The sequence below is a fragment of the Amphiura filiformis genome, chromosome 11 (genome assembly GCF_039555335.1).
Source record: "Amphiura filiformis chromosome 11, Afil_fr2py, whole genome shotgun sequence".
Lineage (NCBI taxonomy): Eukaryota > Metazoa > Echinodermata > Ophiuroidea > Amphilepidida > Amphiuridae > Amphiura > Amphiura filiformis.
The window spans coordinates 14,672,902-14,700,300 of NC_092638.1; the positions used below are offsets into that span (position 1 = coordinate 14,672,902).

The following is a 27,399-nucleotide window of genomic DNA, read 5'->3' on the forward strand; positions in this document are numbered from 1 at the left end:
TAGGTCCAACATAATTTGTTCACTTTTATCCCTCACAAAAACAACCACCTACAATACAGCTAAGTCCATCATACATATTTAATATGGTCGAATCCCATGATCTTTTACTAAATAATTAATAGATTGGTGTTGATTGGAGTAATTAAGATTAGGCAACAGATGCAATAATATAGGCCTATTAGCTAACCAGCAAACACAAAAATGTTTGACAGAAAACATTTAAATGTTGGGATATGTAAAGGGTATAAATACGTTTTAACAACATTCGGAAAACAGTTTTTGAAAATGCTATGCAAAACATATTTTCGCAAAACATTTGCCCAAAATATTTTACAACAGTTTAAATATGTATGACCTTTATATAACCTGACATTCAAATGTTATTAAACATTTTGAATAAAGGTTTTAAGAACAGTTTTTTAGTTTGCTGGGAAGTTTACAAAAATTAAAAGCATAAACAGATTTTGAATGTGTGCTTTAGCTAGCCACTCAAGATGATTGGTGTTTGTAAGACCCCCCAACCACTAATGTTATGTTGAAATTGCAGTCAGTGTTTCTAATACTTATTAGGAGTTCATTTCACAAAATTCACTCATAATATTTGGCCTAAACTTAACAACAACTCCTTATACACAAATCATCATATTTAAAATAATTTTGTTATTAAAGCTAGTTAGAGGACATAGTGCAGTATACAATATATGGTCCAATTTCCCAGACTTGCACATTAAGCTATGAACTGAAGTGCTCTCCCACATCATAATGTATTCAGAAAGTCACCATACATGGCACATCTTAGGCTAAACACACCAGAACTGTTAACAAAAATGGTACTTTGTGTACAAAAATTTCACATCAATTTTAAAACTTTACTAAAACAGTATTGCACTTATAATGCTGAATAAAATCCTGAACAGGAGCTCAAAGTTTCTTACTTCTGACAGTGATTGCATAACAAAAACAGGCTCTTCCATTTAAAATCCACACTACCCATGTGGAAGATTTTGGAAATATCTTCCACAGGGGGGAGTATAATTTTCAAATGAAATGAACACATTGGACAGCTCCATAAGAATTTCATACACCTTCTGAGAAAGATTCAACCTGAATCTTCCTCAGAGGGAGGGTAAGTTTCAAATAGAGTTGCCCAATGTGTTCATTCCATTTGAAATTCATACTCCCCCTGTGGAAGATATTTTCAAAATCCTCCACAGGGGTAGTGTGGATTTTAAATGGAATAGCTCAATGGGCACAATGTCTCAATGTGAGACAAAATAAACAAAACTAGAACACAATATACTTCAAAAATGAAAAGGAAAAACAGTGGCAAAATAAATACATGGTGATGAAGCAAAAAAAAAAATTGACAGTTTCACTGCAAAGCTAACATCACTTCTATCAGATATACAGCACATGATTGTACAGGAGAAAATTTGTGGCTAACATGTTTGACATTTTACTGAATATCCCACTTCGGTTATTTTTTTTAAACTGTCCAAGGTACAAACACATAATGCAACCAGCTAGCTGTGCCTATCTATACACACCCTTATGATATACCTTACAGAAACTATACATAATGCAGCCAGCTAGGACTGGTGTGTCCTGGTAAACCACATAATGCAGACAGGAAGGTATTAAAGCCCATGTATAAACACCCTTACAATGTACCTAAGTTATAGATGAGTTAACCTCAATGTTTATCAACAAAGGCAAGGGACTGGTATATTGATATGCTTGAGTGAACCCTGTGCAACCACCACAATGTTCAATAGCCATATTGAGTTGTGGTGGGAGTTTTAAAACACGAGCCCTGAACAAAATATGATGCGCGCAAAAAACAATGGAAATTGTGATGATGCGTGCGCATACTGCCAGGCATTGACGTCAGAAGTCAACTCATCTATAGAAACCATACATAATAGAGCCAACTAGCTAAGCCCAGGTAGTATCAACACTTGCATATATATTGGGTACAAAGCTACTTTCATGATTCCTTTCAATTCTCTATCTTGGACAAAACTGACAAGTGCATGTCCATACACATACAGCACAACATGGCCTTCAAAACTATGCCATATTGTATGTTTGTGCATGATATTGCAAACCAAAATGAAAAATTAATTTTATAAGATTTATCACAACTTACTAGAAAAAAAAAAAGGTGATATCCAAAATATAAAAGACAAAAAGTAAGAAGCAACAAACATACCTTAATTTGTACCATGAAACAAAGCTTCTAGCTTTACCTTACATTTTCAAACACATCCATACTACATTATTCACTTCACATAAAATCAACTTCGACTCATTCTTTGTTCATCCTCAAAATTATCAAAAGATATTTCAAATTTTCTGTGTCATAAAATGTAGAAGCCCTTTTTTGTAGAATAAAACCAATCTTTGTAAACATTTTCAAATTGTACTCTTCGTAAAATAGTCTTTCACAAAACATTATTTGCAATCCATAGCAAAACATTCTCTTAAAAAAACTTGAATTCAGCTGCTGGTTTTCAGATCTGTACAAATGTATTTACACTAGTTTTTGTCTTTATATTATATACACCCAATGGTGGCATTTTACACCACATATTTTCACAAACATGAACTCTAACCGTACAGGGGCACAGTTCAACAAAGCCCTATGAATAATAACTTGATTTGTTAACTTTCCTACTGGTATCAAGAATAGAGGGCATGTTTGTGGTATCAAAATCTGCAAAAAGACGTTGAAATACTGTTAAGAAGAAAACTCTGGCTTTAAGGAAAACACGGTCCTAGTCAACAGGTGTAAGGAATTGACTTTTTAGCTAATTGATATGTTGAACTGTAAAAAAAATATTATTACAAACAAATGACAACAAAATACAGTACTGAATAAAAGCTTCTTTTTAATTTCAATAGAACAATATGTTATTAGAAATACTCTGACATATATTTCACTCAGTATCTTTTTAATATGTACAGGGTGTCCCAGAAAAATCGCCCACATATATGATATTTTAAAATGCATTTTTATCAATCCTTCAGGATTTAAATATATAAGAGCTACAGCTTTTAGCTATCATTTGCAACAAAAAAAAACAGCCCTTTTGATAAAAATAGTTTTGAAGATATGATTTTCTGTTGACCTCAAGCCATTGTAGGCACACACAGACACAATGCACCACCCATGGAGAGTTTTCGGAGCCTTATGTGAGTCCATCTGCCTGTGGCTCAATTTGCAAATTTTTCCTCAAAATTAATTCCTTCTAAAAAGTGAGATATGTATCTTAAAGGAAATTTTCTAAAATTTTGAATTTCAAAATGATATAAACAATTCGGCAGGTTTTACAGGTGTTGAGTTACACAGTAAAAAAGTAACAGACCTATTAAAATTTAAATGCCATTGAAATTCTCAGAAAATTTCCTATGTGAAGCATATATCATTTGTTACAAAAATATTCAAATTTCTGATAAAAATATAAAAATTGAGGCACACACAGATTGGTCAGTGCAACCATTTTGATCATCGAGATCATATCGTTTTTTGGCAAACAATAGCTGAAAGATTTGCCATATGGCAATGCAAACACTGAATGACCGTTTAAAACCCATTGTAAGAGAGCATTATATTTGCCTAAGCCTGCTTTTTGGGACACCCTGTATGCTTAAGCCTCCATTTGGTGCCCTTGTGCACATTTTTGTGCCTCAAATAAGTGTTTTATGGTGAGGTTTGTTATTATGCTTTAAGAAATGTTGATGCATTTTGAAAAATGAGGACGACTCTTGAAATACTTTCTGCATCCCATTAGCAATTGAATATATGAATACAAAAGCCACCTAAGTTCATACTTTGGCCAAATTGAGTTAAGCATGGGAAATTGTTGCTATACATAGGCCTGTCATATGCATGAAAGAACAACTCAAATTCATTCTCTGTGTCTATTGGGCATGTGAAAAATAGCATGTATGAAAGAATCACCCAATTCCATGATTTGAGTCTTGTAACACATTGATTGAAATCCAGTATGTATAAAAGTTTACTTGTAACACATTCATTGCTAGAGAATGACTTTTGAACAAAAAATGGGTTTAATAAAGGAAAGTGTGTGGTTTATATTACATGGCAGAATGCTTATCAACATTATACATACATGTGTGCTTTATTTTGTATTATCTTACTAGTGGTAATCTCATTCTAACATTGTTGTCTTTGTATATGATTAAAAAAAGTCCAAAATTTAAAATGAACCCCACGAAGTCCCTGAAATGCTAATCGTCATACCTAATACAGGTTAATCCACTCATTTGCACGTAAAACTTACCATATTGACCAGGTAAATCTAACTGAAGGAATTAAAATGATACACGGGTTTTTCTCTCAAAATAACTTTGCATGGACTTAGGTGGCTTTTGTATTCATGTATTCAATTTACAAATACAGTGTCATCTCAAGACACTAAAACATGAATGACACAACTATACTCTGATCAGCTCATAATCGGTGGGACTCATAACATTGTGGATTGATATAGAATAGCGTACAAATTGCTACCAACTATGCGAATCACGCTGAGCGTATTGCTTGACTGCATGACGGCGCTTTTGTGAATTTATGCATGCGTAAGTTGGAACTTTATTGATGCGCGCAGTAATACAAACCGAATAATTCTCGCCTATTATGAGCTGATCATAGTATAAGGTAAGACCACTATTGTACATGTAACTTCCTTGCACCAACAAATCGGGATTCATTCATCATATTCCCTATGCAGAATACCAGAATGTTGTAAATGCCCGCATTGGCACTTACATCATTCTTGCATTCTTGTCATATGGCTGCATATCATTATAAAAGTCATACATTTTAAAAATACCACACATGTGGTAAAAAATACATGACTAATTATCTTAAGGCATTTTTTTTTTATAAATAGCATTTTTGCTCTCGTAAGTTCTAGATTTCATACATACATACACACATACATAAAATATACATCAATTTCCGTCCTATATACATATAATCATTTGTATAGAAGTAATATGCACAAAAGTTAATTAGTATGCACTTTGGGTGTTTTGCTTCACTATACACTATATTTGGAAGGTACACACAAAGAAATGTAAAGAATGTACAAATACACATCAAATATATATCAAGTTTGTACAGTACACTCACTGTGGCTGATTTTTTAAACTTTATTTGTTTATCGTATGGAATTTGAATCGTCAAACTCAACACAAGCCAATCAAATATGGCTATTACTATGATGTTAATCATAACTTTTAATTATGACAAGTGCTTGATCATTTCTTATAATATTGTTAATAGAGAGAGTCCTATATAGCGACAATGTGAACATGAAGAATGATAAATAACATTATACATTATGCTACACAATATCAAGTCTTACATGGCAAAATTAGTAGTGTTTGTCTAATCAGGATCATCTCAGTAGTTTCATCTCGTAAATTTTACTATCGTTACCAACCACACCAGATCGATGTCACACATAAAACAAAAATGTGATTGCAGACTCATGTTTTTGGTTACCATGATTACAGTCATGATTGTGAACTATACATTGTTTGTGAATGCCCAATATGTAGCAATTAGCATGGCACCTGCCTGTGTAGCATGTTATGAAAAAGCTGTTTACTTTTATGACTTCAGTGTTGCCAATACTTTTCAGTGCCAAGGCGTGGCGCATTGGCTCCCCAGACCGTGGTAATGGATTCTTAAGTAGCCCAATTTTTAAGCTTCCAGAAAAGGGCCCAATACCAAATTTTGGGGCGGACTTAACCAAATTTAGAACGCAAATCAGCCAATTGGGCGGAAAAACACTTGACTCGAAAACTTCTGATGCTTAATGGGAAGTTACTGACCGATCAATAAATGGTCACAAAACCCGTTGTAATTGTAACTTGGATCTTCAGAGACTCAAAACCTTTATAAATTGGCTAAATTGAAAGGAAAATATGTCAAATTACTGCCGCGGCCTGACACTGGTAAAAGTAGCACAATTATAGGCAAGTAGCAGCAAGCTTTTTTGAGTAGTGGCAGGTGATCACCAAATAGCCCAATTATGCGCCTAGGGTGCAGTGTTGGCATCACTGATCTCAATACATATTAACACTCAACCACAAATATGGTAGAGAATATATATTTTGTTTCCTTGCTTGTACACATGTAGTAGATTGTACAAGGACACATGACTGTTGCACCTACATGAATATACAAGTATGAAATTGGTTACTCTACTGTGTATCTATGCATACAGCTGACATATTTAACCACTTTTGTAGAAAAGATGATTCTCAAATTCAGTAAGAAAATGTTATTCTACACGGTTGACCACAGTCAAGCAGACTATGTACATTTTGTATTTAAAAGATGAGAATAAAATGAGCTTTGAATGCTGTGTGCCATCATTTACTTATTTTTGAGGCTCAATAATATTTGATCACATACAAAATGTTAGATAATTCAATAGCTGTGTATGTTATTTCCTTATTTCTATACACCTACATTTGCTTACACAAGCACTGACTGGCTTGTAGTAGGGTCGTATGTTCAACTAGCTGCTTACACAAGCACTGACTGGCTTGTAGTAGGGTCGTATGTTCACCTAGCTGCTTACACAAGCACTGACTGGCTTGTAGTAGGGTCGTATGTTCAACTAGCTGCTTACACAAGCACTGACTGGCTTGTAGTAGGGTCGTATGTTCACCTAGCTGCTTACACAAGTGCTGACTGGCCTGTAGTAGGGTCGTATGTTCAACTAGCTGCTTACACAAGCACTGACTGGCTTGTAGTAGGGTCGTATGTTCACCTAGCTGCTTACACAAGTGCTGACTGGCCTGTAGTAGGGTCGTATGTTCATCTAGCTGCTTATACAAGCGCTGACTAGCTTGTAGTAGGGTCGTATGTTCACCTAGCTGCTGCTTTACACAAGCGCTGACTGGCTTGTACATGTAGTAGGGTCATATGTGACACGATCAAAGGAAATGAGTCAGATGTCGCTAATATTGATTTTGAGATATTGGCAGAGAAAGTGTTATAATTCTTCTAGCATGAAAGTTCATCTGTGTTGGTAGACTTCATAATTCTTCTGTTTTATATTGTTTTTAGCGATCGTTAAATTGACATAACTTAGCAAAGAAAAGTCGTATTAACACAGGGTTTTCAGTTTCTGAAAGCTCTAAATGTCCTCGTAAGAAACAAATGTAAAATTCATTTTCGACCAGGGTCGACATGTGACTCATTCCCCTTGATCATGTCATATATGTTCACCTAGCTGCTGCTTACACAAGCATAGACTGTCCTGTAGTAGGATCGTATGTTCACCTAACTGCTTACACAAGCGCTGACTGGCTTGTAGTAGGGTCGTATGTTCACCTAGCTGCTTACACAAGCACCGACTGGCTTGTAGTAGGGTCGTATGTTCACCTAGCTGCTTACACAAGCGCTGACTGGCTTGTAGTAGGATCGTATGTTCACCTAGCTGCTTACACAAGCACCGACTGGCTTGTAGTAGGGTCGTATGTTCACCTAGCTGCTTACACAAGCGCTGACTGGCTTGTAGTAGGGTCGTATGTTCACCTAGCTGCTTACACAAGCACCGACTGGCTTGTAGTAGGGTCGTATGTTCACCTAGCTGCTTACACAAGCGCTGACTGGCTTGTAGTAGGATCGTATGTTCACCTAGCTGCTTACACAAGCACCGACTGGCTTGTAGTAGGGTCGTATGTTCACCTAGCTGCTTACACAAGCGCTGACTGGCTTGTAGTAGGGTCGTATGTTCACCTAGCTGCTAACACAAGCATCAACTGTCCTGCAGTAGGCTCATATGTCCACCTAGCTGTTTACACAAGCACTGACTGGCTTGTAGTAGGGTCCTATGTTCACCTAGCTGCTTACACAAGCAATTAACTGGCTTGTAGTAGGGTCATATGTTCACCTAGCTGCTTACACAAGCACCGACTGGCTTGTAGTAGGGTCATATGTTCACCTAGCTGCTTACACAAGCACTGACTGGCTTGTAGTAGGGTCGTATGTTCACCTAGCTGCTTACACAAGCAATTAACTGGCTTGTAGTAGGGTCATATGTTCACCTAGCTGCTTACACAAGCACCGACTGGCTTGTAGTAGGGTCATATGTTCACCTAGCTGCTTACACAAGCACCGACTGGCTTGTAGTAGGGTCATATGTTCACCTAGCTGCTTACACAAGCGCTGACTGGCTTGTAGTAGGGTCGTATGTTCACCTAGCTGCTTACACAAGCACCGACTGGCTTGTAGTAGGGTCATATGTTCACCTAGCTGCTTACACAAGCACCGATTGGCTTGTAGTAGGGTCATATGTTCACCTAGCTGCTTACACAAGCGCTGACTGGCTTGTAGTAGGGTCGTATGTTCACCTAGCTGCTTACACAAGCACCGACTGGCATGTAGTAGGGTCGTATGTTCACCTAGCTGCTTACACAAGCGCTGACTGGCTTGTAGTAGGGTCGTATGTTCACCTAGCTGCTTACACAAGCACTGACAGGCTTGTAGTAGGGTCATGAGACCACCTAGCTGCTTACACAAGCACTGACTGGCTTATAGTAGGGTCGTATGTTCACCTAGCTGTTTACACAAGCACTGACAGGCTTGTAGTAGGGTCATGAGATCACCTAGCTGCTTACACAAGCACTGACTGGCTTGTAGTAGGGTCGTATGTTCACCTAGCTGTTACACAAACACTGACTGGCTTGTAGTAGGGTCATATGTTCACCTAGCTGCTTACACAAGCACCGACTGGCTTGTAGTAGGGTCGTATGTTCACCTAGCTGCTTACACAAGCACCGTATGTCCTGTAGTAGGGTCGTATGTTCCTGCTAAGTAGTACACATCACTTTCATCCACTTGTAATTTGAGTTTCTTGCCCACTGTATAGAGTTTGAAGTCAGCTTGGGAGAGTACTTCACACTTGTGAGAGATGGTCTGAACGTCGTTTTCATCCACATGAGGAGATTGGTAAAGCGCCATCTGCAAAGTAATTGCCAATATTTAGGTTAGAAACAAGTTGGAATGAAGACAAATTGGAAACATACAGAAGAACTCAGTACCTTTGAAATATGTGACCCGTTCTGACAAAACCAGGAACAAGTCGCATTTTTGACATTTCATGATTTGAATAAAAATGTAAGCATGGGACAATAAGATTCAAAATGATACCAAAATTTTATACATAGCATCAATACTTTTCAAGATATGGATAATTTTGTAAATGATACCTTGATATTTTTGCCGAACTGCTATTCTGAGTAATGGGCTAATTAGTTTCCTGCTTTACACAGGATTGAATAGGGATTATCATAGTTCAACTGTCAATTATTGATTAAATAAACCTCTTTTTTTTAATAAGTACTTTCAAAGATTTAAAAGTCCACTTAGTCCAAAGGTCAAATACCATGAAATTAAGAATTCCCAAATTTGATTTGTGTATGGCAATGTCATCTTTAAAGGCCTATAACTCAAAAACATGCCTGGCAACTTGTCTGGGTTTTGTTGGAGCTGGTCACATATACTTCATTAATAAAATTTTATGTGTATAAGCTACACAATGGCAGCACCACAAGCATGCAAAACATTAATTCCACACACAGCGCCTGCTAGAAGGAATTACTTGACCGATTCCTTTTGTTACTCTTTCATGAATGAATCAAAATGTGTCGGTTTGGGTTAGCAGTTAGTGTAGCATATGAATAGACCTGTATGGAGTGACACCCTATTTGTCAACAAGGAGTAGCATAGTTATAAGGCAAAAAAAAATTGTTGTGTTACCCTCAAGTGGGATAAATGTGAAGGTTGAGTCGTTTGGTCAAATTTTTTTAAACCTTCAGTTTAAAAAAAAATCCCCACAAATATTAAATATTGCTTCTCCCATTAGGGACATTTGTGGATAAGGGGGCCCTACAACACACTCAACCGGGATGAAGGAAATCACTTCCTGCCGCACATCTATGACCAACTCCTAAAACCACCTAAAACAGCGCCACCAACGTCACGCTCCAACAGGAAGCAGACGAGGAGGACTGGGAGAATTGGTCAGTCGATTTGAGAAAGTGCTACGATGTAGCACGAAACGTCATTGTTAGGTATGTTTAACATCATTTTACCAAATAATCAATTGGATTTGTTTACATGAAATTTTATAAATGACATTTGTGGATACTTGTTAGATATTCAATTTAAGGCGAGTATATCAATAAAATATTAATTTTAAATGAAAAACATATTTTGAACAAATCTGTAAAAATCGTCTTAAAAAAAAATTTTGGGCCTAATCAACAGACTACATCAAATAAATTCATTGCAAACATATGAAATCAAATGGGCTCTTACATCTCCATCATAAGACTTGCGTCCTCCTTTAGTTTCTTCCGGATGATAAAACCATTTGACTCTCACTACCATGTTACCTCCCCATGACTCCCACATGCTTTCTATGCGGCCAACGTATGGAAGGTGAGGGCGTCCTGTTGACAAGAAGACGGCACATTCGCCAACCTATGGAGACAAATGCAAACATGCCTTGGTTTAATAGTACATTTATTTAATGGCGCAGCTAGGAGCCGAGGGGAAATTGTTGGAACCAAAATAATTGTAGGGATAAAATGGGGATGGCAAAGAATGAAGTGTCATTAAAATGACTAAAAATGGGACAAAAAATTGACAAATGGGGAGGAAAATTTCACATTGCCCCCCCCCCCCACCCAGGACAAAATATTGACAAATGGGGACAAATTTATTGCTCTTTTATCTTGATCAGAACTTCACAAAATTTCCACTGGATGTGTGTTTTGCTCCACAGAGGCTTTTGGGCAGAGGGGTAGGAAGGAATAAGAACAAAGAGAATTTCATTTTCTCGGGTGCAGTTTTAACCCCCCACCCCTACTAGACACACGAAAAGGCCATAGCGGCGGGAGATTACCTTGGCCAGCCAACCCTTCCGTGCCCTTATGTGCTTTTGCATGATGATGCAATCGCATCACATGGGGCACTAGCACCCGCAGTTGCTTGGTACTGTAGCTTTTTGTGGCTTTTGGGCTTGTTACGGTTAATTTGTCTTTTAAAGATACTATGAACATCAAGTGAACTAGCTCATTGAGATAATATTTTGATTGCATTGAGTGATTACATACCCTGATCAATTCTTTGCCTCTCATGATGGCCTTGTAGAACACTTTCCTCGCTTTCCCTTTAGTTCCTCGTCTTTGTGTAGCTTTACCCAACCAATTCCATAGCTGCCTGGCTGGAAGGAATGCTGTCAACATCAATCATAACAACAAATATCAATATGATTCTGTACTCTCCAAAATCTCTCAAAGATCACCGAGATTCTTGTCATAAATTTAAGACTCATATACATAGATGAGTAAATCTGAAACTCAGAATCTGTAATTGTCTTGTTTCTTTTAAGATTTGCTTCAAGCCATAATGTGTGATTTGCTCCACAGCAACGCCCTCCAATTTTTGTTTAATTTTTCTTCTTTTTGCATGATTGGAATGCCCAGTGGTACACGAAAGACTATAAGCCTGAAGTGCTTTAATCACAGTAAAATATAAGTTTTTATATTAAATCCAAAGATCTCCGGTTTTATTCAAAGTTCACAGATCGAGTGCTCGCTAACATGTCTCGTGCATTTTAGCTAATGTGTACATGTATCATTGAATCAGTGATGTATAAATTGTGTGCATATCGCTATTTGTCGTACAAGCTAATACACGCATTGTAGGTGCTGGAATGAAATAGCAATTTCCTTTGTTTTACTCATTTATTTGGCTCAAAATTAAAAGTGGACAATGTGATCAGTGAAAACTAACATTAAAATAGGAACCTATTCTTTATGCAAATCACACATTATTGCTTTAATTGTGAATATGAACTGGTTGTCTGTCAAGTAAGCCAAGGTAAACAACAGTAAAAATGAACAGTGTCCATTATAATTTCAAGTTTGTTTTGTTGTTGTTAAGATGTTGAGATTTTGTTCCATTTAAGGGGAGAGCACATCAAACCAGGCAATTATATCGCTGAATGCATTTCTTCATGCTTCTTGTTATGTCACAGCAATGGAAATTTAAATATCAAATAATAGTGTTTGCACCTTCCACAACAGAGCTTGGTACAAAAAACAGTTTCGAAGTTGCATATAAAACATTTTTAGCAAACAAGTTTCTACCCTTTGAGAAAAACCACACCATTCAATGTTACTGCTGTTCATTTTAGGCCAATCTTTAATCCCATGAGCACTACCTGCCGATCTAACATTAACTCTATGATATTTTCAGTTTAATCACCAATCAGAATGGATCTTTGCAAATAATTCACCCCAATTTTATTGTGTGGTGAAATTATTCTAACAATGTTGCTGATTGGGCCAATTGACAATGAAAACTTCTTTTTGGCCAATTGGCAGGTAGTTCTCATGGGATTAATCATGTGCATCTACAGTGTACAGTAGCCATTTATTATTCTCTGTATAATTCTGCTGTACTCTTCTTTCATATCTTGAAATTTTCCCTTTCCATTTTCTGCTTATCACATTTTTCCATGTATGATGATGATGCATTCACCAAAATATATGTTTTCTCCTCCACAATGTCCATGATACAACATTAAACCAATTTCAACCACTCATCTAAGCACACCCCATGCACAAACATATGGAAAAGTACTCCAAATTATATTAAAAAATGCTAACAAACTCTACTCAATAAACTGATAAAATGTGTAAAACAGTGCACAGTATTTTTGCAATGAGTGCTTTTTGGTAAAGAGGAAGCAGCCATATGCAAAAGAAACATGTAACAGCATGGTTCATGGTAGGTCTACATGGGTACTGCATGAGCTTTGTGTGGATCACCTCAAATACTTGCATTACTTGCAAAAATATATTCTGAATTTCATTGAAATACTCCTGCATGTCCCATTAAAATTTACACAGCATTGATGGCCTTAACCAAATTTGTGCTTGCAAATGATTTACAAAAAAATTCCCATGCTTTCAAAAAATGGGCTGTTCCATTTACACGCCACACTACCCCTGTAGAAGATTTTGGAAATATCATCCACAGAGGGGTACACATTTCAAATGGAATGAACACATTTGACAGCTCCATTTGAAACTCACCCTCCCTCTGTGATAGATTCAGGTATCATTCTCAGAGGGTGTACGAAATTCAAAATGGAGATGCCGAATGTGTTCATTCCGTTTGAAATTCATACTCCCCCTGTGGAAAATATATTCCTAATCTTCCACAGGGAGAATGTGGATTTTAAATGGAATATCCCCATATGAATCATGGCCACTTGATTTTTTTAAATTAACCTTTGAGATGATCCTCCAGAAAACTTAATTCATCTTGCAAAAATATCCTTGTGTTTCACATTTCCGTTTACCAAAACCAAAAGATAAATTCTAACACGCTAGGACATTTTTCCAAGATAACACATTTCTTCAACATTCAGATTTCTATCCAATGTGACTAAATTAGACATTCATTTGCAGAAAATAAAAACTGATTATGGTGTTAGTAGGTGTGAGGCACAGCCCATGGTTAATATACCACTAATATATAGCGTGGTAGAAAAGCTTATAGAAACACTGCTCTATGCAAATGTGTGTTGAGAACTACAAAAAGGGCCACTCTCCTACACTTACATAGTTTGCCTCAAAAAGCTATAATAATACAAGTCTTAAATCAGTTTTTTGTTAAAAATCTCTCATTTGTTGTAGATCATATTTCTTTATAAAAATGCAGCAATACTCAAGTATAATCATGATTTCCTTTATCGTAGTCTGTTTTTGTTTTTACTATTGCAAGGAAAGAACAAGCAAATGAAGTTAAATGAATTAATCAGTAACTTGATCGACATAAACTGTTTCAATATTACTATCAACATGATTATCTGTTATAAATTATTTCAGCAAATAAATGTAAATAACATTATTATCTGAATCCCTTCAAGAACATGCTCTTTCCTAGCATTGTATTTGCAGTCACCAAATTATGGGTTTAATGATTTAACATAATACTTGATTATTTCTTCTTTAAAAAGTGATTTTTTCCTTATAGGTGCTAAACACATATTAATAACTCACTATTCCGATTTCCAAAAAGCCAAATAGGTTGAACTCATTTCCAAAATAATTTTTTTCTTAAATTAAGCCACATGTACAAAATTATTTCTCAATCCTTTCTGTGCATATTTCATATGATACCTCATCCTACAGAACAAAATTGCAAAAATGCTAAACAACAAACCTACTCGTTCATGAATGTTCATCTGTGTTGGTATAAATCATGATTTTGATTTAAACTTTTGATCCAAACACAAGAAACAAACAAACCTACTCATAAAATTGCAACTTTTGATTCCATTTTGCACTCCCAACAACCCAATAACTGCATGTGACCTATTACTATTCTGAACTGTCTCGACTCTCCCTCCCTCCCACCATACTAGCCTGTATATAGATGTCTTAACCATTAACATTATAAGTTTACTATGACCTTGAGTGTGGCCCACAATGCATCTAACCCATGCAGGACAAGAGTACTCACAGCTTCGTGCATCCAAAATGACCTCCCTACCTGCCATCTTACTAGTAGATGGCAATCTTTCTCCACGTTTCCGACCTTTGCCCCCTGCTCCTCCAGTTCCTCCACTTTGTTGTGTGTCCTGTCAAGAAAGTTCAAAAAATTATTATTGAAAGTCCTGAACAGGAGATTAAGTCATGGCGAGTAAGATGGAAGGAGCCATATTTTCCAGTTTCAGACATTTACCAAACAGACTGCAGTGTACTTCCTATTAAGGTTTTTAAAAAAAGTTATGTCTCAAAGCAGCCGCGAGCGTTCGTTTTTCTTAGCGCATCAATGTCAGCTGAAACATCATTTTTTATTTCCTCCTCCTTTTTTTTTTATAGATTTTTGCCATAAAATCATCAAATTCTAAAAAAAAAAAAAGAAGAAATTAATACTTGCATTGTTTAGGTATAAAACATTTGATATTTGTACTTTAATTGTAATTTAAGTAGTATGTGTAATAAATATTTTCACAGGGTTAAATATTTGTGGCTGCCTGTTTGACCGCAAAAAGTACAAAAATTTAATCCCCGCGAAAATATCCCGCTACACACTAGGTGTCTATGTGGCTACATTTGCTTCTTGTTGCTCCTAAAAATTTAACCATGACTTCAAATAAAAATGAACATATAATGCAGACACATACAACGCCAGAACCAGTATCTTTTAAGATACTGAAAGACACTAAAATTACTTGTTAAAACAAGTATTTTGCCAGTGACATTTTTAGGGACATATTAGATATACATAATTGATAAAGATAAGATAAATGAAATGGAGGACCAAATGGGAAGTCTTTTGCATGTATCAAAAAAAAAAAAAAATGCTGTGTTGCCCTCAGGTGGGAAAAATGGGAAGGTTGGATTGGTCGGTTGTTGTTGCTTTTTTAAACCTTCAGTTTTTAAGAATCCCCACAAATATAATTACTTATTCTATTAGGGACATTTTGTCTACTGGATACTAGTTAGATAATCAATTTAAGACTAGTCTTTCAATAAAATGTTAATTTTAAGTGAAAAACATTGATTTTTTTTGACCATAGCTGTAAACAATTTTTTTGGGGGGAGCCTAATTGCATTTCAGCCTACTTTAATTGGGATAGTCCCTTTGATTTACCTTATCCGAGCTTCCTTCTCCATTCTCACTGCTTTCTTTACTATCACCTCCATTGGTTGCTGCATAGCTGCTGCTCTGTGAACCATCAGCCGCCTCATCGGAATCAGCTAGAGAGCTAGTCTGCTCATCCCCCATCAATGGTGCTTCATATAATGTCTCCACATCCAATGTACATAATGTATTCCTTTTCTTATCTTGTTTGGATTTCTTTCTCTTAGTACTACCACCTGCTCCTGCTTTCGTCGTTTCTGCAGCCCTTTTCCTGGTTTTGCTTTCATTTCCATTGGCTGCTCCGTCTCTACTGCTTTCCCTTTCTTCTTCTTAACTTTCCCATCTTTTTTATTCTTGGATTTCTTTTCCCCCGCCTTAAAGCTCTTTGCTATTGTTGTGTCTTTTCCATGTTTTTTCCCTGATTCAGTCAACTTTTTCTTCTTGCTATCTTTGGATTTTAAGGATTCTTTGTTAGTTCTTGGTTTTGGTGATTTGATGGATGATCCCTTCTTATTTCTTGATGCTTTCTTGCTCTTGCTGGACTTCTTGGAGGGTGCTGCTGATGAAACAAAGACATCATCATCACCTTCTGTTAGCCTGGTCTCTTGTCCATCTGTGCTGTATGATGTATCTAGACTATGAGCTGATGAGGTCAAAGTTGAAGCAAACAAAATGGAATCATCAAGTTGGTTTAGAAAATTAAAAACTTTGTTTCATGCCAGGATAACAGCATAGGTAATATGAAGGAAAATAAGATACATACAATCATATGGTCCGAAAACCTCAGTGGAATTTCATTTCATAATTTTACACACCATTAAATTTCAACTTGAATTGATATTTTGCACTGTAGCTCAAAATCACATTTTCCGACTTCTGGGTTCATTTGTGGTGGATGGTCACACATTTACATTTCATGGAAATTGGTTATTGCATACTAAGGCATCGGAAAAAAACCAGATATCACATCCCTTTCGCTGGTTTAGGAATACAATTTATTCTGTGTAAGAATAACAACAGGGGATGATATGCCAAATATGGACTGTTTTTCCGTTCATTGCATACCTCGACACTAAATCATTACGGTTTATCTACTATTTAGACAAATATAATAATTTAACACACCTGTTTTGTGTTTGGCTTCCTCCTGATTTGATCCATCTTTACCATCCTTTCCATCCGATTCAGATTTCCAGTCAGTACTTGAGCTCCCTTCAGACGGTCTTCGCTTGCGTTTCCTCTGCAAAACTATCGGTGACGGTTCAAATTCTACGATAGGATAATCATGCGGCAACATACGGATGTGGTCTAACGGGATTCTACCAGAGTCCCCATCATCAAATTCCACACATACAAAAACAGTGTCAGTCATTGGGTTCGGTGTTCCCTTTACCACTGTACCTGGATACAGACATCTAAACTGCTGACTCCAGTAAGCACATATCCTGGTATCTTCCGGCAGGTATCTGGTTGAACCTGGCCGCACATCTACGATGGCATCTTGCAGAATTTGTTCTTGGCTAAAAACATGTGGTCTATTACCTCGTTCCCCATCAATAATGACCCCGTACACATCAGGAGCTTGAATAGCATGGACATACCCAGCATGGAAGAGTCCATCAATTGGTATCAGTACTCTCAATCCATCTGAAAGTTCCTCTTTTTGTATGATGCAAGACCTTGGTGGTGGGGTGAGAGGTTTCTCCACCAGATTACTAAGAGGCACATTGTCTCCTTCACTGAAGTTTGCATCCTGACTGTCTTGGCTTTCCATCTTGACAAGAGGTGGTGGTGAAGGTGAGCGCTGCTGGGGTGGAGTCCCTGGTGTCACTGTTATTGTGATATCTGTAGCTACTCCTACCGGCTTTGCTGGCTTCTTGATAAGCTTCTTGGTCTTCTTCCCTTGGCCACCATCCTCGTCCTTCGCAGACATGCTCTCCAACTTCTTCCTAATCTGGACAGGATCAGTCTTCAATGCATCCAAGACGATACCAATGTTGTTGACTCCGGTGAGAGATGTCTTGTTGCTGTTATCTCCAGGTGTTTCTTTAGATGTGGTGTCTTTGGAGGCAGCAGCTGGTGTAGTTGGGAGGTCTACTGACAGTTGTTTCCTTGCCTTGGGTGCTTCTGGTGATTTCATGTGTGGACTCACATCCCTGGAATGGATCTGTGATAAGTAAAAGTGGGTAATGGTGAATCCAACGGACAAGGACACAAAACACATCAAGGATCAATAAATGATACAAGAGGATATCTTGAATATGTGACATGATCTGGTCCATGGGGGCCAAAGGCGGCAAATTTGAAATTGAGATAAAGGCACAAATATGGAGTAAAAAACAATAAAATACATAAGAAAATACACACCACAAAGCTTCAGAACTTTAGAACCAAGTATGCTAGACCTTTGGTGTTTTCAGTATCTGATAGCCTATTGTTTGTATAAGGTAACAATTATAGTATCTCAATTTTCAAAAATGCCTCCTTTGGCCCCCATGGAGCAGATCGTGTCACATATATGAACAACTGAAAAGAAAACGAGCGAGGTACACCAACTCAACGTGGGGAAACAAGTAACTCAGAACACTTCTAATATCAGAGCCAAAAGGAATCACGCTATTATAATAAAGATGTCGAAATTGGGTGAAACAGTGAGGTTTAGTTTCCAGAGAAGATTAACCCGACATTGGCAACACTGTCAAAGCTCAAAGAACCTTATCACATGGAATTTTGTTAATATGGCACTGGAATTGAATACATGTTTGAAGACAACTCCCATGGGAAACATTAAATTAATCGAATTAGACTTAAGGATCGCAAGTACAAAAGATATTATAAGACGTAGCTAGTATTCTTTATAATCAACTGTTTTATACTAAAAAGCTCTGTAAAAATAATTTGGTTGATGAATGCAAAATTCAGCAAACCAAGTATTTTGACAGGAAACATGTAATATATACACACAAATTTGGTGTACATGGTTAGCAGAATATTCGTAATAGTCATTTTCATTAAAAAGGTGGGACAATTTGTGCATCTAGATTGACAAAATATCATATGGAATTAGAAGTTTCTGAATATGTCAAATCATGTGGAATTGTCTGCATTCATAATAAAGTTCAAAAAGATCTACATTGCCTTTTACCTCATTTCAAGTTGCATTGTGGGCAAATGGTTAATTGTAAAAATAGCACTGAAACACTCACTGGACTCGCGTCGCTCAAGAAGATCCTCTCACTCCTTCTGCGGCACCATATGGACTCATCAAATGTCATCTGTCTGTCAGCTATTAAGTCGGGTTCTTGTTTCACTCTTACTTCTGTAGATGGTTTCGTCTTGGATGTACTTGATGATGACGGGGATGATGATGATGACTTGCTCTTCTTTTTGGACTTTGAGGATGACTTACTAGACTTTGAGGAGGAGCTGCACGACTTGTCCCTCTTGCTGGATTTGGAGGAGCTTTTCTTGGACTTCTTGGTTACATGCTCTGTATATATGCAAAAAATCATGTCGCTCATTTTAATGATTTCAAAATATGTAAGATGTGCAAATAAATTGGTGTATCCTTCGTATAAGAGAACACCAAACAAATCCCAACTCTAATCCTAACCCTAATCCTAACCCTAAATCCTAACCCTAACTCTAATCCTATTAGTATTTTGTGATCTCTTACACTAAGGATAAACCAATAAATTTCCCTTCTCTTTCTAAAGGTTTCAGGAAGTGGTCACTTATTAGTTAACTTGTATAAGAGTTATTCAAATTATAAGAGTCAAGTTCTGTAATTTGTTTGACTGAACACCACAAAATTATGGGAAAATTCCACAGATTAGGAAGTTTTTAGCAGGGTTGCAGTCAGACAAGTTTGGAACTGTCAAGCTTTTGGTCAGGAGTAGCTCTGACTTCTTCAGGACAAAGTACCTAAGAATGAAAAGAGCTGTTCACTGGAGACTGTCCCTTGTCAACAGAGAACAACCAGACCTTGCCTACCTGCTAATGTAAAACTATAATATTCATATATTGGTTTTTGCACCAGAACTCTTCATATGAAATACACCTTTGGGGAGGGGAAAAAAGTAGCAAATTTTGTACAGAACTCCCCCAAAAAAAACTAAACTAAAAAACAAAAAAAACACCTTATAACCAACTTGAAAGGTCCATTCTCTTGTGGCAGGTTTGTTTGTTTTTGGTTGATTGTTTTTTTTTGTCACTGAAGGCATACCTTGCAATGTTTTATGACGTAAACCTGAGCCATGTTGGGTAGAGAGTCCTGCCAACTGTGAAAATGCCACATACGCAATTTTTTGTGTTGTGATCAAAGGTTTAAACCACTAAATTATGTTTACTACCCACACGGATGAATTTTCATTCTAATGAGTTATTATAATCGATCAACATTATAATTAGACTTATTTTAAAAACAGTTGTGGAGCAGATAGTCAAGGTATTCCTCAATGACACTGTAACATTCACTCACCATCAGCAGATCCTTTGGAGGAGGATCTCTTCTTAGCTTTGGACTTCTTCTTGACACTCTCCAACCCTGACCCCTCAGCAGTAGCACCCCCTGTTTTATCAGTTTGTTTAGAAGACCCCTGTGCAGTACTCTTCTTTGGTTTCACTGATCCCTTCACTGGGGTGGAACTCCCTGAGCCATGTTGGGCAGAGAGTCCTGCCAGTAGAGCCAGGCCTTTGTGGTTTGACCAGTGGTCTTCCTCCATTGTTGAGTCACTATCATCACCTGAAATTTGGAGGGGAAAAACTTGCATAAGCATGCACTGTAACAATATAACAGCTATTTCTTCAACAAAACATTTTTCTTGAACTATTATCATGATGTAAATGAATCTGGTTCGCCTGTAGTATAATAAAGTCACACTAATTTTAGTACATGTTTGGTGTATTTACAAGGGCAAAGTGGCTTCAATCTGGTAGTTTCCAACATCAGTTACAATATAAATAAATGAAACTTTATCGTAATATCATCACTTAAATTCATTTGCAGTACTTAGACAAAAAGTGCAGTGAAAAGTGTAGTGATTTATAGAGCGTTTCCATCATGAATAAACCCACAAACCTCAGCACACTTTACAAGAATTCACTGAGTCACTGTGTAAACCAAACAGACAGGAACTTGCAGCTAAGAATTAAGTGCACACCATATACAAACCACAATAAGCCATCGCAGAAAGGATCGCCTCCCTGAGTTGTTGTATGGGTACCAGACACAATAAGCAGTTAGTTCCTTGTCCAGGGGAATTTCAAGATGGCTCAATTTTTTCACATGAGCAGAAACTGTGCCAGGGCTTTGTAACTCTCATCGTCACCAAAGACCAATGCACTGATTGAGCTATGGCCAATCAAAAACTGTTTGTTTGCCCACAAGCGACCGACCCAAAAAACACAAAAATCACAGGTTTTGTTTTTTTTTAAATGAAAAAAAAAATTTTGTAAACACATTTTCTCTTCCAAATATATAGTAAAAATTTCTTAGTTTATATTTTGAGTGTTTTAAAGCCACATCAGGTGTTCAATAGCTTTATCACTGTAAGATATGGTTTACTTTCCCTATGTCAATTTGGCGAAAGTGACCATGGAAAAAAAATTAAGGATCGACCTACTGACCTTCCACAATTTTTTGTCTCTTACAGACAAACAAACAATTTTTTAATTGGCCTAACTTGACTGCTTAGACAAAGTACAACCTGCGCAAATATACTTTTATTAAAAAACCACAACAAAAAGAGAGCCAATCAAAGCCCAATCAACCCACCATATACATGCTCAATGGACAAGCCCTGCTTGGCTTTACTTGCTGCTGGTACACTGGGTGCTGGCATCTTTTCATCCCCATCACTGTGATATGTATGTGATCTGATGACACTCTCGATAGCTTCTAAGGTTGTGTCCTTGACAATATCTTTGGCTGAAGCCACCTGACTTGATGATGACTTGTCTTTTGATTTGGATGAGCTGCTTTTTGATTTCTTATCTTTCTTGCTCTTCTTTTTCTTGCTCTTGCTTTTGGATTTGCCTGACTTGCCGGAGGAACTACTGCTTGGCCAGATGATGCTACCACTGTCTGTATCTGTAAAGTAAACATGGGAACATGGGCCTGGTGAAGATGATGGTTGGTGGGCAGGAGGTTTCATGTCACAAATTAATTCAAGATTGAAGCCAGCTTTGCAATCTGGGAATTCACCAGAGCTGAAATATGAGCAGCAAAACTTACTTGCAACAATCTATTTTCACATTTTCAAAATATGATCATTTATTTATCCAGACCAGCCACTTGGCAATGGCTGCATGGGTAAGAAGTTTTTTGATAAAAAACATTAACTTAAAAAAATCATGACCACCATTTTCATAATATCATATGACTTGAGTTTCAATTTGAAACTTCGATCTAACAGTAGCATCCATATATCACTAGCTGACATATCATTTTTCACCCTGGCTTTGCAGTGACATCAGTGTGCTTATCATTGGGCGCAGGTTCAAATCCTGAGCGCTCATTCAAATTATTGGCGTACATATGTACACATTTAAAGACGCCACATAGATGCTCATGCAAAACAGCTGCCTCAACACGTTGACATCACTGCCAAGCCAGGGCGAAAAATGGTATACATATAGCTGGCGACTTCCAATGACAGTCCTCTCAGCCATAATTATGCTACCATTGTCCTTCATTGATCAAACACCATTTCAACTGACCTTATCAGTAAATCCCATAAGGCTTTGCGAGGACACATGAGATTTCGTTATTTGACATCAGTACGCGTCAGGCCAATGCGCACATCGTTTAGCGAACATAGTCACTGTGCATTGCAAGTCGGCATGACATCAAATGATGACATCTCAGGTGTAGAAGAAGGCTTATGGGATTTACCGAAAAGGTCAATCCCACTTACAGTACCTCCGATTGTTAATTACAAGATATGGCTTTTAAATCACTGACAAATTTTAAGCTGTGTGTTCTTACCATATCTCTGATTGGCTGCATATATGATATAGCCCTTCTTATAACCAATCAAAGTAGTTCTTAGAGGTCAATAATTTGGTTGGAAGTGCTCATGGGGTTAAGAAATGAGTCCTCAGGTTAAGAGTGTTTGTGGTTAATGTACTTGCCTGTAGTTTTATGTAGTAATTTATTTCTAATATGCAAAGATTCCTATAAAGACCTTGTCATCGATTTGCTATTATCCACGACATGTTTTGCAAAGTTGCGAAAACATGTCTTCTTTCATTGAAATCTCAAAAGGTTGTCTCCTCAAAATTACAAAGTTTACATAATCAAGAACAACCAATGAGGCCGAATCAAAGAGTACCGACTCTGCCACATTTGCATATCACTCAGGGAATCAACTTAATCTGTACATCTGTTCCTCTTGAGTAAGAGACATGCTAAGGTATAGTCTATATATCTACCTCCAGTCACCAGCACTAGCTTTGAAGTTCAGTGTGTTCTGCCTTAGCTTAGCGTTACTTGGTGCGTAAACATACGCGCACAATCAACTTGTGTACATGCAAGAAAAAACGTCAAGCCTACACAGCACATGCTGAACTTCAAAGCTAGTACTGGTGACTGGAGGTAGATATATAGACTATATTGGCATCATCACATCAAATAAAATTGCCTATAACAAAGGACACATTCATTCATCTGAGATACATAACCAGCAATAAGAATATTCAGGAAATCAATGTTTGATGTTTCCTTGACATATTGTATGGAACAAACAAAAGAAGACTGATTAAAACACAACTGAAGATCAACTAGGAATTGCCAAGTTTTACATATCAAAATATACACTAAGCTAAAAAAGAAACTTTTAATTTTTTACAAGGTCATAGGCTCATAAAATCCTGTCCATCAAAATGAACCAAAATTACACACAGGATGACTTCAATACTCTACTCTAAACACATGTCAGTAACCAAGCAGTTGTCCAACTGACACAACAGCAAAATGCACTGACATGGAACAGCTTCCTGGACAAACATTCACAGTGCAATAATTAGTACCCAGCACAAGAAATCTGTGAGAATGTGAACAAGGTCCTTGCTCAGATGACAATTCCCAAAAAGTAAGTGGAATAGTGTGGAACAAGACCTATTTCTTAAAGAAAGTGTGTGAAAAGCAGATATCAGCACCGATTTGTAAATTATCATCTGTTCAACGATTCTCACAGATTTCTTGTGTTCCATATCAGTGCATTTTGCTATTGTGTCAGTTGGACAACTGCTTCATTACTGACATGTGTTTAGAGTAAAGTATTGAGGCAATCCTGTGACTAATTTTGGTTAAATTTGATGGACAGGATTTTAAGATATGACCTTGTGAAGTTGTTTTTTTGGCTTAGTGTATATAGGCTAGCACCAAAGATCATGTTTAAAAAGTTGTGATTCATGTATCAGAAATTCGATATAACATATTATTCTAAAAAATCCTATCACTAGAACAATTTAAACTCACTAATTCAAAAGAAACATGAGACCATGAAATTACTATTTCAAATAAAACAATGAATTGAAATTACAATCAAATCAAAACTAGAAACAAAGGATTGCAAGCTACAGACTATTTTTATGAATATGAAAAGAAAACATTGCATACATACATTGTATATACAGTGCGCAAAACAATTAAGGTACCAGTGATGTTCACCCCTGTATATCCTAAATGAAGACAAATATATGTCATAATTAGAACCAGCAGCCAATAGCTGCATCTGTTAGGTCTGATTTAAGACCTCGTTTTTTGAAATTGGTTGAGAATTACAGAAACAGTGAACTAAAACCTAAGAAAGGAACAAAATCAAAAGTTGCACTTTTTATGTTCAAATCAATGAAAGCACAACGCCAGTTTTAATGTGCTAATCGATGGAGCAAAGTGCAACTTTTTACATCTTCCGTGGGCTTTGGATCATTGTGTCTTTATTTCTAGAATGATTTCAATGAATGAGGTCTTAAATCCGAGCTACAAGATGCAGCTATTGACTGCTGGTTCCAATTATAACATATCTGTTTTTGTTTAGGATATACAGGGGTAAAAAGTAACTGGCTGGTACCTTAATTCTTTTGCACACTGTATGTATATATGGCTAAGATGCCCAAATTAAGTAAGATATCTATAGGTTTTCAAATATCATATAATAATAATCAAATAATGTAAAAATACACGCAAAGAAATATAAAAATAGTGAAACTTTCATTTCAATCACACATAAGAAAAGGGTCATGCAAGAACAGAGGGAATCAAAACCATGCTTTTTATAAAATTTGGAATAAAAAATTTGAAAACAAAAAGGTACTGGTATAAAAACTTTCGTTCAAAACATTGAGTTTTCAGACTATCCTTACCAACATCATCAATTTCTGACAATACCAGCTTTGTTGCCATGGTGATTGTCTCTGCTTGTTGCTTAGCAACGTTATTTTCTGACTCGCTCAATGGTCCTAAAAGAGGTAGAAATATCAACATGGTTGAAAGTTGAGCTTGAGTTGCTTTTTGCAACACTATCAAAAACTGCAAGTTGTTTTTTAAGCAAGTTTTCAATCCAGTATTGGTTTGCAATTGGCCTTTTAAAATAATCTCAAAATGAAAAGTTTAGCAAACAGAATGAAATATATATATACAAATTCACTAAAATATGCCTTAAGACTAGGAAAACACTTACTCATACCAACTAAATTACAACACAACAAAACCTTACCTAATCTTGGTTGAGATGACTTTGATGGACTTTTGGATTTACCACTCTTTGATGACTTGCCTGATTTGATGATGTTGCCTGCTGAATCCCTTATTACACCTTCTTTCTTGGACTTAGAACCTGGTGGAAACAATAACACAGTTGCTACTTACTCATTTTATAGTTTACCAGATGATATACTGATGCTTAACCCTAACCCAACTCAGTCTCACTAAAACTCACTATTAAAACCACTCTGCGTGCATGCATTCCATGTGACTTGATGACGCAATCAGCCTAAGTCACATATACCCAGGGAATTGCTGCCCGGGCAGCCAAACCTCGGTAGCTACAAATGTACATGTCGGTGATTGCGTGCGTGGCATGCGAGGGGTCCCGGGTTCGAATCCCGGGGGGTACCGAGTTACTTCTTTTTTCATCTTCTCTCCTTTTTCATTTCTTCTTTCACACAGGTAGGGTTAGGGTTAATGGATAATTAGGAGTATTCCATACCTTCCAACGTTGGGAAGTCCAATCCGAAACACTCGGGGGTCACTCCTAGGACAGCACCCCAGAAACCCAAGGTTACTGATATTTGATAATATTGCATGGATTTGGCTGGTTGATTTTTAGGAGGGTTTGAAAACAAATTTCACCATCATTCACTGATTCCACCATCTCCGAGATTACTGCAAAATGTGTCATAATCAAATCGCTAACCATGACCTCTTGCAAATTGACCAATAAAATGGATCATTTTTCTAAAGTACTATTATTTCAATTCATTAAGCAAAAATCAATGGCATATCACTGGCAAATATAAGCCCATCTACACCTAAAACAAAATTTATGTGCCTTTAATGATAGAAAAGAAGCAACTCATTAAAAATGTTATTGTTTATTATGGGCGCTCAACAAGCAGGATATTTTTCCACCTGGAGAAACAAAAAAATTTGTTTACAAGCTCAAGTAGGCCTACAGTAAGTTGGAAATGATCCAGCAGCTGAACAGCACATATCCTGCAATAGGCCCAAAATATGGGCTGGCCTATAATTTCAGCATATCTCACATAATGTTCAGATAAATCAAATTCAATCTGTCTACTTTTTGTTGTAAATATCATTATCATTATACAGAAATACACTTTTCACACATTGGACAAGTTAATTTATCATGTTTATCCTTACGTTTATTTATACCTTGTTTTTATCATCAAAATAAACAAGTTTATATCACATTTTTAGACTTGTGCCTACTTATTCATTCTCTGATAGACTAAGTACACAAGATTTTGAAAAGAAACTACCAAATAACATAATGAACACTTTTGCCGGCTTTCTCGTTCTGATCACCCCATTCAATTTTAAACAGCCTTTGCATACCATTTCACATGACAAAATGGGCAGCATGCAATAAACGAAACCACTTCCATGACAGGGTTCAAATCTGAATTCTGATTCTGATACAGCATTTTTTATAAATCAATGTTATTGTTTATCCAATTCCAGTACAATTACCGAACTGGGTACAACTAGCTAGACTTGAGTCCAGTCTTCGTTTCCAGAGTTTAGAGTTGGGGTATGGCAGTCTTGAAATGAGACTATTAGAGTTGCACCCTATTCGGTAATCGCTCCAGAATTCCAGTTTATTAAGCGTCGGCTTTGTAATGAAGCCAGTTTTGTTTACATTGAAAGGGTTTCATTTAACTTACTTTTACTTTTGCTCTTAGACTTCTTCTTCGATTTGCCTGAGCCAGATATACCACTCTCATTGTCCTTGGATTTGTGTTTCTTCTTCTTACTCTTGGATGATGACTATGATCAAATAAATAAATGGTAAAACATTGTACAATATTACATAGCTGTCCATCAAATTTGAAGCACATGAAAAATGGCAATATGAAAATACAACAATAGGTGTGTTCTGATGGTCAGAGGATTGGCGAACTTGAGAATTGTGATTCCGTAGTCAATC

General features: G+C 36.8%; 1 protein-coding gene across 1 annotated transcript in view; it reads right to left on the reverse strand.

The window, feature by feature from the left end:
* Positions 1–666: 666 nt before the first annotated feature.
* The window catches only part of LOC140163498 (uncharacterized), a 53,573-nt gene continuing 26,840 nt past the window's right edge, over positions 667–27,399 (reverse strand). The window contains 13 exon segments of the mRNA XM_072186812.1: positions 667–9,013; positions 10,373–10,537; positions 11,173–11,294; positions 14,597–14,714; positions 15,734–15,873; positions 15,876–16,367; positions 16,850–17,891; positions 18,931–19,214; positions 20,205–20,468; positions 21,501–21,815; positions 25,094–25,189; positions 25,447–25,566; positions 27,137–27,239. Of these exon segments, the coding sequence (XP_072042913.1) occupies positions 8,819–9,013; positions 10,373–10,537; positions 11,173–11,294; positions 14,597–14,714; positions 15,734–15,873; positions 15,876–16,367; positions 16,850–17,891; positions 18,931–19,214; positions 20,205–20,468; positions 21,501–21,815; positions 25,094–25,189; positions 25,447–25,566; positions 27,137–27,239 (3,456 nt within the window). The 3' untranslated portion in view covers positions 667–8,818.